At 35.3% G+C, this 18,002-nt stretch overlaps 1 protein-coding gene and 1 long non-coding RNA gene across 4 annotated transcripts in view; one reads left to right on the top strand and one right to left on the bottom strand.

Moving 5' to 3' along the window:
* Positions 1 to 6,390: 6,390 nt before the first annotated feature.
* Positions 6,391 to 9,304, bottom strand: LOC105320765 (uncharacterized). Its single transcript, XR_010709662.1, has 2 exons — positions 9,050 to 9,304; positions 6,391 to 7,564 (listed from the first exon to the last, which is right to left on the bottom strand). It is a non-coding gene; the product is annotated as an uncharacterized lncRNA (long non-coding RNA).
* A 708-nt stretch (positions 9,305 to 10,012) lies between these two features.
* The window catches only part of LOC105320764 (porimin), a 129,878-nt gene continuing 121,888 nt past the window's right edge, over positions 10,013 to 18,002 (top strand). Inside the window, exons 1-2 of one of the 3 annotated variants that reach the window (XM_066070779.1) lie at positions 10,013 to 10,201; positions 16,829 to 16,870. In XM_066070779.1, the coding sequence (XP_065926851.1) occupies positions 10,135 to 10,201; positions 16,829 to 16,870 (109 nt within the window). In that variant the 5' untranslated portion in view covers positions 10,013 to 10,134. The remainder of the gene's footprint in view (positions 10,202 to 16,828; positions 16,871 to 18,002) is intronic. The other 2 variants (XM_066070778.1, XM_066070780.1) reach the window with 2 other exon arrangements.

Below are 18,002 nucleotides of genomic sequence, written 5' to 3'. Positions count from 1 at the left end.
CTTATAAATTATGCAAAAATGAGAAATACAGTATTTTCTATGTGTTTGACATGAGATATTGCACGGAGACATACTACATAGAGAACTAGTAAATTCATCAGAAAACATTTTTAAAAATAGTCATAAATAAGTAAAACAAAATAATTACATTTTACATACTTTGATGACGCGTATATTTATGACGTCACCGAAATAACTACATGGCCCTATACTGCACGCTGTCATGTGGGTATTTTTTTCTGTCGATGATACAGTACACGAGTCCTACACACGCCAGCGTCACACAAAGTCCAACAGCCGCTCCCCCCAAAAAACTCCACGCCTCAAATTTGCTCTTCTTCGCGGGCTTGGGAACACGTGATGTCGTGTGGGGAATTGTGTGAGGTATTGATGACGTCTTTGTTGATTCTGACGTATTTTGTGACGATGAAGTAGTAGCTGGTGATGGAGATTCGCTAGATGAATTGGTTTGTTGCGTTGTCATGTTGGGAAAAACGGATGTCACATTCGAAGTGATTGGTTCTGTTGTACTGTTGTGATGCCCCGATGTTGTCATGGTTACGGGGTTTGACATGCTCGTGTTAGCAGATACAGTTGTGAATCCCGGTGTTGTCATGGTAACACTCCCTGACACGGTAGAATCAGCAGAACTTTGAGCGGGGGACACTGGTGCTGCACTCAATCTCAATCTACTTATTCTATTTTCTGTGAGAAATAAATAAATAAATGAATAAATAAATAAACACACTGCAAAAACGGATAGAATTTGGTGGATATAAACTTAAAAAAGATTTATTCATAGTCACGTAGATGTGTATGTTTTGGCATAGAGTTTATGTATTTTTACATGAAACATACCTCTATTTGGTGATCCGTATACATCATAAAAAATAAGAATAAATCCAACTAATAGTGATATTTTCTCCATAATTATAATAAAGTTAAAGACTAACGAGAAGCAGTCATTCACATACTCTGTACGTATTAGCAATAACTATACAACAAATCTGAGGCAAAGGTTACATTAGAGTGTAGTGCCTGGCACGGTGTAGACATGTTATCACCTCGCTAGAGAGATACCCGGATTTTATCGATAATGGGGACAGAGTCGATATCGGTTACATACCTCGTCTGTGTGAGCCGTGACATAGGGAAATTGTCGTGAATGAAATGGCGTAATCCCGTATCTCATAGTACGCATGTGGTTCTGAATTGTACATTACAAATCAACGAGTGAACGGTTGTTAAAGGAGAAACTGCAGAAGTCAGTTTGCAATGATCTAGATTTATCACAACACCTAAATTAAAGATGTAAAATATATAATAATGAGGAGAATCTAATATAACTATGGAACATTTAATGAACATACCTATATATTTCATTCTGGAATAGTTTAAGAAGTATTAAGGGTTTTTTTTTTTCACTTGGAGTCTTAGAGAAAAGAGCAGACTTCTTTTTGTAAAAGAATTACATGTGTATATCGTTTTAATTCATGTTTTTAGTTATCAAAATGTTTCAAGCTGAAAAAAACCTGAAGAAATCCACGCCAATTTAATCCAGAAAGGAGTCAACTCTCGATCAAATTTAGATTCAAATATCTGGCCGGTATTCGATCTTTCATCTGTGTCCCCTAATCTCACAGGGAGCGTGCCAAGCGTACATGTAAGTACTGCTTATTGTACGCTGTCATCCTCTTGTGTTGGTTAGTACACTATTGGAAAAATCAAAGAACTGAGAGTAGCGAAAGTCGATGCTTATAAGAAAAATGTCATTGCCTCTAATCTTTAGACTTAAAACGGTGGAGTGCTTATAGAATAAATACACGAGCGGTCATTGGTTTTGAAATATCATATCACACAGTAATAACTTCGTGTGTGATTCATTGTATTAACCTAATGAAGTCTTTGACCTGTCGTGGATTATAGGCCTTTCAATATGACTCTTCATTAGGGGACTTAGAATATGACTCTCGACTATCAAACTCACAAGATGCCCTTTAATGATAAAGTAGTTTCCCAACGATCAACAAAATGAACGACTTTTTATCTTTTATTTTTACTTACGCTAGACGTTTTACACAGAAACTTGTACCAACTATTTCGAAATTAAAATCTTCATACACGTTCAAGAGATAATAAAATCCGCATTATATACAGTTCACACAGACATACAGATCCTCCTTTCACAAATTATAGAACTATATTTTATGGTACATTGTAGTATAGAACTATATTTTATGGTACATTGTAGTAGAAGAAGAGGTACATAGCTGGAGCGGTAATAGTACTGTTATAGTAGTGATGGTCCACTCTGTGGTAGCAGTTGTAAGACCCCACGTGGCATACTCTGTACTATTTTACCCAGACGTCCTTGTACCCCCCCCCCCCACCCAACAGTTCAGCCTTTGGCACGTGACCTTGTCTATAGTTAGTCGCTCCGACTCATCACTGTCTCTTTATCCTACTTATCCCCCGTTATCTGAGGTGATCTGATTGACCTACCTGTATACACCTGGACGTCACCTGCTCACAGTCTGATCAGCCATTGAACCGTGACGCACCTCCATTGGTCCCAGCTATAAATCCTCGATCGTTCCTCGGATTCCGACAGACGATCTGACTTCTCCATTCTTTTTGTTCCGTTCTCTCTGTTCCGTTTCACCTCCGGACGCCATGTCTTTCTCAGTTCTACCTTGCCTCAGTATTTTTGTTCTCTGCCTCGCCAGTTTTCGAGGGGGCGTTGTTTTCGCTGGTAAGTGCTGAAATTTTTTTTAATGATTTCTCACAGTGCCATGAGATAACTCTGTTATAGAATTTTGGTTTTAGCTAACCAGAATATTTTGATATAATTAAATTTTGGTTGTAACACGCTATTTAGTTGCCTAAAAAAATTAATTTTTATATTTTAATGTTAAAATTGTTTACGCCACAATATGTAATGTAATTTCAAAGGTCAAATTGCCTTATTTTCTACACCTAATAGCATAGAAAATAATATGGAAGGAGTTCAATATATTTACCCAATTTATATCCTTAAACCATTTCATGATAAAGTTTGGGTAGCCATTTTTTCGGCTTCAATGCGCTTTTAAAAGAAACGATTTATAAAACGTGAACTGTGAACAGTAAATGCTCGAACAAACTGTGTGGCCTTTGCACAAATACCTACTGTGGATTAATGAATTTAAGACGTAATTTTTAATAGTGCTAAAATCAAGAAATTTTCGCGGCTGTATTTTATAATGTCTGCATATGTGGACTTTTTTTCATCCTCTTACAACACGAGAGTACTATTCTACTGTTTTTATTTGACAACATTGTGATTTCAGGTCCTCTTGTAAATGCAGATGCTAATAATGGCACAACAGTTGATATCAGTACAGCAACAAGCTCGAAAATAACCATGACAACAAATGCCGTCACAACTAATAACGCTGCTAACATGACTACAGCGTCCATGACAACCAGCAGCCAATCAAATATGACTACAAGCAGCCAATCAAATATGACCACCACCAGCCAGTCAAATATGACAACTGCATCCATGACAACTAGCAACGTTACCAACAATATGACAACTGCATCCATGACAACTAGCAACGTTACCAACAATATGACAACTTCGTCCATGACAACCGCCTCTGGAAACTCTAGCGTACCAGTGACGTCATATAAACCAACTCAACCTACTAAATCTACCACTACGACCGCCGCCCCCGAGTCGTCTGGATTCAGTGGCGCCTCTTTCGGCGGGGGTATCGCCCTCGGGGTGGTAATTGCGGCTATCCTTTGCTTCGGTATCTATAAGTACAAAGGCCGAAATTCCGGGTATGCCCAGTACTAGACCGTCTCAAAATCTCAATTCCAACACCAACGTTTAGGTGCTGGTGGGTTTTTATTAGTTTTCTGTGATTTATTACGGAAGGAGACATGTCAAAATACATGCTATGAATACTTTTATACCTTTTGATACTCCAGTTTGTACCGGTATATCACTGTATTAGGGTTGCTGAACAGTGTATTGCTGTGGCGTGTTGTTGTGACAAGTGCTATGTGTTTATATGACCATGAATGCATGTTATAATCAAAGATCATCTTTTGTATTTATAGTAGAGAGTTCTATGTGTGAGCGAGCAAATGATCAAACGAGCGTGTTAGAGCGTGCTAGATTGTGTTTTGTAAGAAATGGCTGTTAGAACCATTCTGTTATTCTGTTTACCATATCATGAGACATTTTTTTATTAAAGAAAAATACCTTCAGGTTTTTAGGGGTTTTTTTTAAGTTTTATTTTGAGATAGGTCATACACGCGCGGAATTGTTGCATCCCGGCTCGTGGCAAAGTCTTTTGACTTTAAGTACAATATACAATGTGACGACACTATAGCTTTAGAAGAACAAATTCCAAAGAAGTTACTGTACACAAGCAACAGTCAATAAATAGTTCATATCTATGAATATACTATGAAATTTAAATTTCTTTTCTATCGGTTTCTTTGCTGAACGGCTTTAGAGTGGCGGGGAATCATCACAAACCCTGTATTTTCCCTTAAAAACACTAGCGACACTTTTTTACTCTTCCATTTTTGAGCAGGTTTCAGAAAAGCTTGAAAAATAGAATAAATAATAAAAATTTGAAGAATACAACAAAATACAATCAGGAAATTTATTAAAAGGTAAGGAATTAATGCACGTTTTGTTTTTGTTTAAAAAGAATCCGTCAATCTAACGTTTAAGAACATAGATCGCATTAAATGATATCAATTATAATATGAAACGTAAAAAATGACAGGAAAACATCAAAATGAAATGAATATGAAAACTATAGATAGAAATCAATTCAAACTATGAGTAGACATTTTAAATTTCTTTGTGCATTATCTGAGGAAAAATCATGCATCGATAATATTGAAGTTTAGCTCAAATATCAACAGGTAGATTTTACAATATCCTGTATTCTATAAAAAGTTTGTCGTAGATGCATACAAAAAACGTTCGGGGCTGCTTTTCGCCTGTTAGAATTACCCGAGAGGTTACGATTGTAAATGACTCAGGAAGATTCACGAGACAGTCCGTTGTGATATGGATAGGTGTGGGTTCAAAGGTCAATCGCGGTCCTCTTTGGACCGAGGGAGGCTTGACTCCGTTGTGGAGGTGTGTCGATGACGTGATAAGATAACACAGCCAGAACGTGATGCATGCATTGGGCAATGAATCAGGCTGGTATGTTCTTAAGTGGGTCATTTATCCATTATCAATTAGATAAACCTGTGAAATTGCACGTGTTATCTATAATTTGATGATTTCAGTTAATTTGAACTGCAAGACGGTAAAAAATATATATGAAGACACGGATAGCGTAAGCGTGTTATGTAATTTTTTTCTGCAACGATCGCTACCTTCATAACCCGCATGAATCATCAAAGAAAGCATTTTATTGTTTAAACCAATATTAAGATCTTCCTTTTAACTAATTATTAAATTGATTGTAAAAAGTAAACGAATTCCCTAAATTACTGTTAATGTACATTTAGTACGTCAGCTATACTCTGTATCGAGTTTTTGCTTCCACCTCTTTTTGCTTGATATTTTGTGCTCAAACTTAGTTCATCCACTAATATGAAAAATGACCAGATTATCGGTTTTGAAATGCCCCCTCTACCGCTTCAGGTTTCAATACACATCCAAAAATATACATTTTACGGGGTTTTTGCATTGCATCAGCCATTAATAAGCCCGGGTGATAACATTGAAAAATTGCGCGAGGTATCCCGAGTACTTCCGAATGAACAAAAGATGTAAACATTTCCTATTATAAATCTCCGTAAGAAATTTGTTTTCGTTCCTGTGCACTTTTATGAGTGAAAAATGTTAATTGTTCAATAAATATATCTTGGATATATTCCATGTTATCGATTTCAACTGTATTTCTTTACAGGTATGTGTATTTTCATTAAAAATCATCAAAAAGTGATGGAAGCAATAACTTGGGACAGATTATAAAAGAAACAGCCAAATCGTCTCCTGTGTGACATTCATTCTGACATCATCATGATTATTTCGTGCAATCCGTGATTTTTATAAGGCCGCTGAGGGTTTCAACAGGGCGTATAGATTTCAGTCCTGTCAGTTTCTTGTCAGTCTCAGCCGCTGTAGATTTCGACCAATCGATAAACGGGGCGTGTAGATTTCAGTCTGGCTGTTTCTATACAGCTATGAATTAACTATAAGAAAATAATACTTGGTAGATGTAAATATATGATAGAAATTGTCTGCAGTTTTTTTTTAATTACAGTAACAAAATGTTGCAAAAAAATCAGTATGCAGATATTAAATCATATATATGTATAACTAAGTTTTATAATCCATATTAAAATCTGAAATAGCAGGGCTTCTCTTATAATTTTTTATGGATGCTATTTTCATCATGCATGTACATTTTCATTGCCAAATAACCATTCGACAATAACAAATACTGAATATTTAGGAAACCTTTTCAATCCTGTATGACACCAAGAACACTGTTGGGTGAATACATGTAAGATAAAAGCTCTGATTAGAAATAGGGGAGGAGACAACGACGACTTCTGTGGAACCCAAGCGGAAGATCAATTTCTTACTATAGTCTGTCCCAAGATATTAAGCAGCACATTTGGCCGATTTTTAATAAATATACACATATCTGTGAAAGAAAAATGATTGAAATGATAAAAGGGGAAATTTCCCAGATATCTTCATTGACACAGTTTCATTTTTTACTCGAAAAAAATTCACAAGAACGAAAACAGATTTATAATGGGGAATGTTTACATCTTTTGTCCATTCGGAAGTCACTCGGAATACCTCGCGCATATTTTCAACGTTATCATCCGGGCTAACTGTAATACAAAATCCCCGTAGACATCACATTGAAGTAATCACTAAGGCTCCGCTCTGATAGGGTTTGATTTGTAAATATGAAAAATTGCTTCCTTAAAAAAGTTTCTTGGCGGATGTTCTATGAATACGGCGGAAAATCGTCAAGTGGAACCATTGTGTCTAGATCCGTGTAAAATTATTGCGTGCATAAAGAAATATATCTCTATATGAACTTTTCAAAAATTACAATGAAATGGAATGAATCAGAAACAGTGTCTCAGTTAAAGGCTGGACTGTTTTACAAAACTTCATAGTTAGGACCCTCCATCTTTCTCCTCATGGTCACGATAAGTATTCCAAAGAACAATAACAACAGAAAAATCCCCACCCCCGCGCCGATCCCCCCGCCGAACGAAGCACCGTCAAATCCGGGCTTTGTGGTAGAGCTGGGTGGTCCATGGGTGGATCTAATGGTGGAAGTCTTGTTGGCGGGAAGAATTGAAAAGTGGGGCGTAAAGTCTTCCGTTGTGACATGCGCAGTGGTGACGGTAGTGATGGGTACAGATGTACTGATGTTCTGTGTTATGACTGAAGCTGTTGACACGGCACCGGAAGTGATCGAAGGGGCGGATCCAGTGCTGTTTCCGGTAGTTATGGTGGATCCAAGAGTTGTGATGTTATCTGTGGTGGCGGATGATGTAGTGTTTTCTGTTAAGTAAATGTTCCGCTGTTATTATGTTCACAATGCATGCATTCATTGCGCTGATATTTTTGTTTGCTTTGAATTGCTTTTCTCATATCAAATGTACATGTATAAAACTCAATTTTCAAGCGAATCTGACCCTCCACGATTTTTATTTATCCGGATGCGGATGTTAATGAAGGAATTATACAATTATTACTAAATAGATATAGATAATTGATGCATGAAAATTAATTATAGTCATAAAATCACAATTGAAAATCTCTAGATTGTGCACTCGATCCACCCCCTTCAACAGATTATGATTTTGAGCTTTGGCAAAGTTATGGTTTTTTTTAATCCTCATGTCAATATTTTTGGAGTAAGTTTTGAAGTAAGTCTACCCCCTCTACCCCAAAACACAAACAATACGATGCTTGAATATCAATGTACTTAAGATTTATAATCCATATATATATACTATTGTCAAGATCTAGTAAATGGTTCAAGACTGTCTTTTTGGTGCTAGAACCATTATGACGTCATAATTGAATTGATGAATCTTTTCCTGTATTTTACGGCTTTAAAGGAATTATGTCGAAAATAAAACAATATTTTAACCTTCCATATTTAATCACGGGAAAAGTAATCCCGGTACCTATATTAAATTTGGCATCATTTTAAAGAGGATATGTCAAGGGCTTGTTTAATGCCGTTTTTGGAGAGACTGTAGGCATTCTTTATTTGTTAAGCACAATTTTCTTGAATTAAGTTGTTGAGTTCTTCCAGAAAAATCAAATGTTCATCGAAGTTGAATTCAATTAACTGTTTGTATGCGTGAACGTATCATCGAACCTGTGACTTTTCTAAATTCGCGAAAATTGATGCTCGCGAATTTAATGAAACCAAATATTATAGAAATTATAAGCATTTGATTGAACAAAACATTTATGATGATAGTACAAAATATTCTTACAAGCAGTGAAACTGATCCTCAATTTGATTTTATTATACTACACACACACAAGTTATTTTACCCATTACTATTAAAAAAACAGAATGACAATTAAAGAATTATCGAGAGTATAACTTAATCGAAAACATTAAACTCACAGGTACCTGGCGTTGAACATATTTTTCAGTAACAATAAAATTATTCCCTGTATTATAATAAGGTTATTATATCAGTTACTATATTATATAATTACATGTATATAGTGCAGGGAAAAAAGAAAGGATTCTAACGTAAGGCGCCTATTTTTGAAATAATTAAACATCTATTATTTGAACTCACGGGCGCCTGTATTTGAAATCATCCAACATCTAGTTTAAACTTACGGGCGCCTGTGTTTGATTTATATATGAATATGCAGTGATGTGTGTCACCCATGTACCATTATACAATGCATTGACCTACATGTACATGGTTGGTTGATACCCACATTTCTAAGTAAATAAATTTATATTTGACACCGATACAGCTGAACAGTAAAGAACGAAAATAAACTTACGACAGGCACCGAAAGTTGTGGACAGAACGACGAGTCCAAGGCTGACTAATGTATGTAGGGAGCCCATCTCAAGACCAGGGAGACAGGTTGCAGTAATTTGTAGAGTTATTTCCCCTGGTGACTGTTTTGTATTATAACGGTGTGTCCTCAGGTAGCTTAAGCATGCTATATAGATTATATAGATATACATTTATTTGTTTACTTACTCATTGAATTATCTCCAGTCAGGGTGGTTATATCTCAGAGAGAGAGAGAGAGAGAGAGAGAGAGAGAGAGAGAGAGAGAGAGAGCGAGAGAGAGAGAGAGAGAGAGAGAGAGCGAGAGAGAGCTGTATCGCCCTGGGGAACTCAAACTTGTTCAATTTATGTCAATCATCAAAAATATGTCTTGCCCACTCCCCATCTCCTGCAAACAAATATTATTTCTCGCCCCCCCCCCCCCAAAAAAAAAGAAAGAAAGAGAAATTATGGCGTCACATTAATTCATTTGGTCATTGCTATCTGAGATGTGCAATTATATACATTGTATGCACAAAACAAGTTAGTTCCGTCATCTCTTATATATATGTACAATTATATCTGGTTGAAATAGAACTTCAATTATTAAATGTATATGAATGATTCATAAATGAAAAGATACCGTATTGATCAATAAACCAAATAAATAAATGATTGAATAGATAAATTCATTTATTTATTCAAATGTTAAATAAATACATACATGTAGATAAATAGATAATGAAGAAATAAATAAATAAATATGATAATTTAAAATTGAATAGACCCAATAGATAATTAAATAAATAAATCTAGATAAAACCACAGAGGCCAAGCCCGTTTTAACTTTAATCTCAATTAACCATGAATAAAGGTTACATTGAAATCAATGTTAAAACGGGCTTAAATTAGCCCCTGTGGATGAAACCGCTCTGTGCCTAGAATGAATAAGAATCGGGTTCGACATTTCTATTTCAACATATTTTTTCTGGATACATCCGGTTGTGAAAATATCTGAGAATTGGAAAACGAAAGCAACCGAGTTTTAGAAAATCAGAACACGCGCGGGAACATTTGGTAGGATTCAAGATGTCCAGACTCCATTTTGGAATAGTTGCAGTGGTTTTGGCTGTGTTGTCTTTTACGCAGTGTAGAGGTATGTGTTGGTCATGTGATGCTATGACAGGTGAAATGACACGTGTGAAATGTCTTGTACCTATCCCCATTTCACCCCATGTCCCGAAATTTATTGGAAAATCACCCTCCTTACTTTAATACTAATGGTTAAGCAGTAAATACTTCTAAATCTTTCGTTATTGGAAGGATTCTTTCTTTTTTTTTGACTTAGCTGTAAGTTAATGAGATACAGTAATCGTAAGATTTTCCTATTTATATTCAAATTACACAAAATAGGCAACAAGGAAGGATATTAACAACCCCTGTCTATGATTACGCATGAAATTGTATAAAAGTTTAACTTTTTTAAGATCAATATATCAATTCACTGCAAAAAAAAAAAACGAAAAAAAACAACAAACCAAACAAACTAAAGTATGTCCCAAATTATTGCTTCCATCTCTTTTTGATGACTTTTTAATAAAAATACACATACCTGTGAAAGAAATGCAGTTGAAATTGATGGAAGGGTAGCTATCCAATATATCTTTATTGACAAATTATCATTTTTCAGTCATAAAAGTTCAATGGAATGAAAACAAATTTCTTACAGAGATTAATAATGGGAAATGTTTACATCTTTTTAACATTTTAAACTGACTCGAAATACATCTTTTCTCCATGATCTGAACTCCGGAACTCACTCGGAATACCTCGCACTATTTTTCAATGTTATCATCTGGGCTTAATTATGGCTGAGGCAATGCAAAATCGCTGTAGACTTTTTTTTTTGTGATGTGTATTGAAACCTGAAGGGGTAGAGGGGACGTTTCAAAACCGATAATCTGTACATTTTTCATATTAGTGGATGAACATAGTTTGAGCACAAAGGTATTTATTGTTATCAAAATATCAAGTGAAAAGAGGTGGAAGCAAAAACTTGGGACAGAGTATAGTTGGTAATTCATGGATCTTGGCACTTGGACACTTCCTGATAGAACCACTGACTTTTACGTGATAAATAAGTTTAAAGTTTGCTTCGCTGAGGCCATTTGAAAAAAAGATCTTGAGTGGAATCAAAACTAAACAACCTTTGTGATACAATGTTACTGATGCACTAATTGTTGTTTGATTTATTAGTACTCAATCTATTTCATGTCTTTATTTGTGTGTTGAGGTATGGTCAGCTCTGGGGTTCCTGTCTCTGTGATTTATTAGTACTCAGTCTATTTCATGTCTTTATTTGTGTGTTGAGGTATGGTCAGCTCTGGGGTTCCTGTCTCTGTGATTTATTAGTACTCAGTCTATTTCATGTCTTTATTTGTGTGTTGAGGTCAGCTCTGGGTGATTTATTAGTACTCAGTCTATTTCATGTCTTTATTTGTGTGTTGAGGTATGGTCAGCTCTGGGGTTCCTGTCTCTGTGATTTATTAGTACTCAGTCTATTTCATGTCTTTATTTGTGTGTTGAGGTCAGCTCTGGGTGATTTATTAGTACTCAGTCTATTTCATGTCTTTATTTGTGTGTTGAGGTATGGTCAGCTCTGGGTTTCCTGTCTCTTGTTGGGGATTTTGTAAATGAATAACATCAATTAAAGACCCATTGAGGAAAAGTTCAAAAGTTTGGGTTTAATTTTAACATACATGTAGTCATATCCATTTCTGAATCCGAAAAACTGAGTCAGACAAATTTTTAATAGAGTTTGTGATGTGAAAATTTTGACATCTTTCATCAAATCAGAAAATCTCAGGCCACCCCGCTCTATAGTTCAATACTAATTTTCCGATAAATTCATTTCTCTTGCAATGCAATCTACTATAATTGGAAAGTCCCATTATAATTCTTCAATAGATGGGGGGGGGGGGGGGGGGTACCTGTGGCGTTTTGAAACAGAATTGTTGGACATAAGAATGTCCCAGTGGTCTGGACACAAAAATAATAATAAACATAATAGAAACACTCCAAAACAGGGATAATGCACTAACAATTTGATACATGTACATGTGTTGTATGCATGCAATAAAATTGTCAACATTTCTATTTTTAGATGTGTACACTCCTGTCATTGATAGTGTTAAGATAGAAAAGAGAGTGTCAACAAAATCACTTATTACCTTGTACCTTTTTTATTTTTTATTTTTTTGGGAACAACCCTCTCCCCCCCCCCCCCCCCCAAAAAATAAAATTATGCCAAGTCACCCAAGTGGTGGAATAATAACTGTTTATAACATATGGTTTATATTTTGAATTAACAATGTACAGATGGGGGAGGGAATAAAATCAACAACCCTTCCCACCCCCCACCCGCCCCCCCAACCCTTCGACCCCCCCCCCCCACCCCCCCACCCCCAAATTTTTTTTTTATTGCCAATTAAGTCACCCAAGTGTTGGAATAACAACTGTATAGATAGTATAGTTTATATATTACATGTATTAAATGATCAATGTACAGGCATATAGTGGGAGCATCTATATATAGAGTGAATTTTGATTATCTGATAACTGTTATCTGTGTAGAAGTTTGAACAACAAAATGTATGCAAGGGAGACTGTTTAAAATTCTGATCTATTTCACAATCTTGTAAACAGCTTTGTGTACTCCTAACCACTCCCAATTCCAGTGTAGCATTTAGTTAACATGCTGAACCAGGATAATGAAATATTCTGCATTTTCTGTTGCTTTTAATGCATGGTTGAGTGGGAAAACATTAGCAATGGTGGTTGTTTTTAAATAGCTAATTTTATTGATAACGGTACGTACCATCTAGACTTGATGAAACTAGATAGTGATACATGTAGTTAACACCTCCTGACTTCCTGGTTTTAAGGTAATATGTTGTCTTGGAATTTTCCATTAATATGCGGGAAAAACTGGCAATATTATGAGGAAGCGTGCATTTTGACTTGCATTGAAATTACACCTTTAGGCTTGTTTATATAAACAGTTCTAACTTACCCTACCTGTTGAAATTGTTAATTGCTATGAAATTTTGAAGCTAAGTTTCACATTTACTTGCCATATAAATGTGTTTTTAGTGGCACGTGCCAGTGTTTCCATGTATTGATTCCACATATTTTTAATAGGAATTTTTATTATGTGTGTGTGATTTCATGAAAGATAACTGTTTATTTAAATTTTAATATAATTCTTTATTTGGTGATTCATGAAGGTAGCAAGTATTGCAGAAAAAATACATTAACCTTCGTTCACGAGTTATGTAATTTTTTCTTCAATGATTGCTATACCTTCGTAACCCGCATGAACCATAAAAGAAGCATTTTAATGTTTATATTTACATGTTTTTTTTAAACAAATTCTTGAATTGATCATAAAGAGTAAGTAAACATGTTACATGTAAAAGAAAACTAAAGTGTTGATAAATTAAATGTACATCAGCATGTTGGAAAGAAGATGTAGCCAATTCTGTTTTTGTGGGAGTTTGAGCCTGACTTTCAGACGTCACTAAAAATTTCAATCAATCAACAAACTGGTTAGAACTGGATCGTGTAGATTTCAGCTATGTGGTTTCTACAGAGCCTATTTGATATGTATACTTCTTATCCATCATGCTATCTATCATAATCAAGTAATTTTCTGCTGATTTGAGAAACTTTTTCAAGGTGTAGTGGGGCACCTTAAGTAAATCTTAAACAAAACTTGCACCATGGTCACATACTTAGGGTTCAAAATTAGTTCATGTCCATACATTGTAAGTCCGAGAGAGTAGTAGAAATTGTGTCGGACAGCAGTAGAAATTGAGTTGGACTAGCAGACTTTGTAGGACATTAGTCCATGTGGATAGATGACAGTTTTGAATTGAGTCAGATTTTGTTTCTTTTTGAGTGAAAGAGTTTAATAAAAAAAAAAAAGAAGAAGTTAATTTCGAACCCTGATACAAGTAAAGACTGTTTGAATTCTTGTTTCATATCCAACTTAATTTTCTGATTACCAGTCATGGGTGCGACTGAAATCCATCATATTTGAAAAATAACTGCATGATTACATGTATTGTCTAACTTACAGACTTACTAATTTGATAAAAAATGATGAAATACAGTCATATTCATTTTTCAGAGGTCACTCTATATCTTAAAACAAACTCCAAATAGTTATGACTGTTTTTAACCATGTTTTCCAACAGAAAATCTGGTTATTGAAACTGTGAAAATGATGAGCAGGCGGCTGCCAAAAGGGTACCCTAATTGTACGGATAACTCCTCCTACAGTTTTCAAGATAGGAAGTTGTTCTTTTGCAGATTAATTGCATGTACATATATTAGAGGTGTGCATATTGCTAGGATTTTGATTTCCGATAATTTATGAAAAAAAATTCCGTTTTGAACTTGATCATATTTTGGCAAAATATTGCATATAGGGTACTCCATTTCACTGGATATGGTAGGTAGTGTTTATCAATTCAGGGTTGACATGGATTATGGATTCACTTCACATAAAATTTAAAAAACCTGGTTTGCTGTCACATTGACAGCTTTTCACTTGTTCATCATTATTCTAAAAATGATGGATTTCAGTTATTACAAAAATTCAGTTTTATGACTAGAAATCATCATTTTTAGATAAATCGGTAAGTCTGGGCACACTTAATTATCTCATTTGTTTTTCGGGGGTGCTCTTATTAATTTTGGTTTCAACTGAGGGTTAAGATGGTTCTCTCCACATGGGACCATGGCTGGATAGTGTACTACGAAAAAATGGGTTGGAAGACTTAACTTGGGAATGGGAAATATGATGAAAACAAGTCATATCTACAAAAATAAATAGATGTGTACAATATATAGTTAGTAGAAATGACAATAATTGGTGATTTTTCAATATGATGGATTTCAGTCACACCCCTGACTGATTACTGGTAATATTTATTCATCCATTAAATTATTACATTGTATTAACATGCACAGGATTAATCCTGATATTTCCAGTAATTTGATAATTTATTTGTACATGGCTATCCTAAATCTTATTCCCTCCTTGTCATTGATGTCTATAAATAGTAAAACCGTCACATGATCATTTAGTCAGTTTTGACAACAGCTATATAAGGGTCCTTGTCCCCGTGACTTTTACTTTATATGACAGTTAACTGTGTGTCACAAAATGGTGAATTTAAATCATTCTAAAAAAGCTTATATCAATTGTCAGATTTGGATGTCAATTTCTGTGGCACATGCAGTATAGTTTTGGTCTACTCACAAGCAGCTGATCCTGAGTTTGAATATACCAACGAATTGTATTTTTATGAAACAAAATCAATTAAACTTTTTTTCCTGTCATTTTTACATCAAATGCATGCCAAACTGCCATACCTTCAAGAATATAGGAGTTTCATGTTTGGGCTTCACAAAATGTATGCAAAACTTTTTCCAAAAATGGGGAGGATCTTTCAATGAACTTTACTTTTTTGGACATGGCATTTAGGCCTGCTTCATCTTGAAAGAGCTATTGAATTATTGTACACATTTTTGTGTTAAAAATTCATAAATTTGATATTTTCACTCTCTCGCAGATGGCAATATTTGACATGGAGACTACTGGTACTGGTAATTCCCAAATGTCACATGGGTCAATGTATTGGCTCCGTTAATTTATAGCAGCACATGACAAAATTCAATGAATCAGATATTAAACAAATTGTTGATGCAATGCAACAGCACTTGGAAAAGCTCAATAGTATGTAAAGAATTGTCAATATCTTGTCATATGACATTTATGTGTGCTCTTCCTGTGAGGGCTGTCACAAAACTTGAATTATCACCAGGACGCAGCTAGACTACCACTTGAAATCACGATAGGAAGAAGTACTGGAGTTCTTAGTGCACACATGCAGGATCATTAGCAGTGTTAAAACAGTCAATTGTGAACCCACAACAGCTGTTAGATGAGTCAGGGATGCATTTTACTTACCTTGGCCAATTTTCTTGAATTGACAGCTTAGAGTTCTACTAGTACACACTTAATATGTAAATAAACTTGTATACAGTTACATTAAGCCTGTGTTGCTGAGGAGAGAGGGATGATCTAATAGGTGTATATATATGATTTGGTCAAACGAATTAGGTGTATTTATAGAGTGTACTTGAAATACAATTAGTGCAAAATCACTATACTATAGCTTATTGGGCAACAGAAGATTGAAGTTGCTGTTTCATTCAACCATTAGTAAACTGAATTACCAAGACCTAGTTCACCCTTGTGTAAAATTATAATTCTGGTCGCGTGTGAGGGGAAATGGAACTTAATTCTACCAATCTCATGTAAGAGGGGAAATTACTTCAATATTGTCGTCTTCCTTCTTCCTTCATCTTTTCACCAACCATTAAATCTCATAATACAGTGTAAACTGCCAGGGCCTTGGTGATGGAAACAAGAGGAAAGACGTTTTTCAAACCCTTTGAAACAAAAATTATCATCTTTATCTTTTCACCAACCATTTAATCACATAATACAGTGTAATTTAGCTATATGAACTACCGGTAATTGTGATGTTAGTGAGTAGAGTGTAAAGTGAAAAATGTGTGAATGGCACAAATATCATGGTTATTATATATATAAAAAAAGATAGAATTGTATATTTATGATCATAGTTGCTGTAGTTAAATGCTTGTCAATATTTTAAGTCAACAGATATTTCTGTTTTGTATATTTTAGCGGAGGATCCCGTTACCACTGTGGCTCCAGCCAGTGTTATTGGTAAGGTTTCCCCACAATAGAAATATAACTCTTCTATCTATCAATCCATTACTATCAGTAGAAAGCATGCCATTTTTAATACCATTAATACAGCCTAGATATCACTTCAGCCCCACTCCCTCACACCACATTTAATATCACTTCAGCCCCATTTCCTCATATAAATATCACATAAGCCCCACTCACTCACACCGCTTATATAGATATCACTTCAACCCCACATGCCACATTTATAGATATCACTTCAGCCCCACCCACTCATGCCACATTAATAGAATCATTTATTATTACGAGTGTGGGATAGTGAAATTCCACCAAGGGGACAAGATTCACGGTCTAGGACGAGGCTTTGCCGAGTCCTAGACCGTGAATCTTGGCCCCGAGGTGGAATTTCACTATCCCACACGAGTATATAATGAATGATTATTTTTCTCGCATTATATTAGTTTAAAAAATGATGTTTGACAACTTTCTGGTATGACGTTCAAAAGATTACTTTCGGTTTAATTTTTATCCCTCAGCGTGCTTCAATTAGTGCAAGTTAAATGAAAGAATACGACAGTTTTTTTCAATTAAAATATGAAAAATTGTAATTAATTAAGCAACACAATTACTTAATAGATAATCTCAATGCACTTTTTTGCATTTCCCTACAGCAGACAATGTTTGTTTACGTTTTAAAACGGCGTAGTAATACACAGTGTAAGACAGAAAAATCTCACACTGCTGTCTCACACCGGACAAACCAATCTCACACCAGTGATAATGCGAGAAATATAGATATCACTTCAGCCCCACTCCCTCATGCCTCATATAGATATCACTTCAGCCCCATTCTTTCATGCCACATATATAGATATCACTTCAACCCCACATGCCACATATATAGATATCACTTCAGCCCCACTCACTTATGCCACATATATAGATATTACTTCAGCCCCACTCACTCACGCCACATATCTAGATATCACTTCAGCCCCACTCCTTTATGTCACATACAGATATCACTTCAGCCCCATTCCCTCACGCCACATATAAATATCACTTAAGCCCAATTCTTTCACGCCACATATATAGATTTCAATTCGACCCCACTTGCCACATTTATAGATATCACTTCATCCCTATT

Source organism: Magallana gigas, chromosome 9 (assembly GCF_963853765.1).
Source record: "Magallana gigas chromosome 9, xbMagGiga1.1, whole genome shotgun sequence".
NCBI classification, from domain to species: Eukaryota; Metazoa; Mollusca; class Bivalvia; order Ostreida; family Ostreidae; genus Magallana; species Magallana gigas.
The sequence above is the reverse complement of the archived record's forward strand: the minus strand, read 5'-3'. Positions and strand labels throughout refer to the sequence as shown.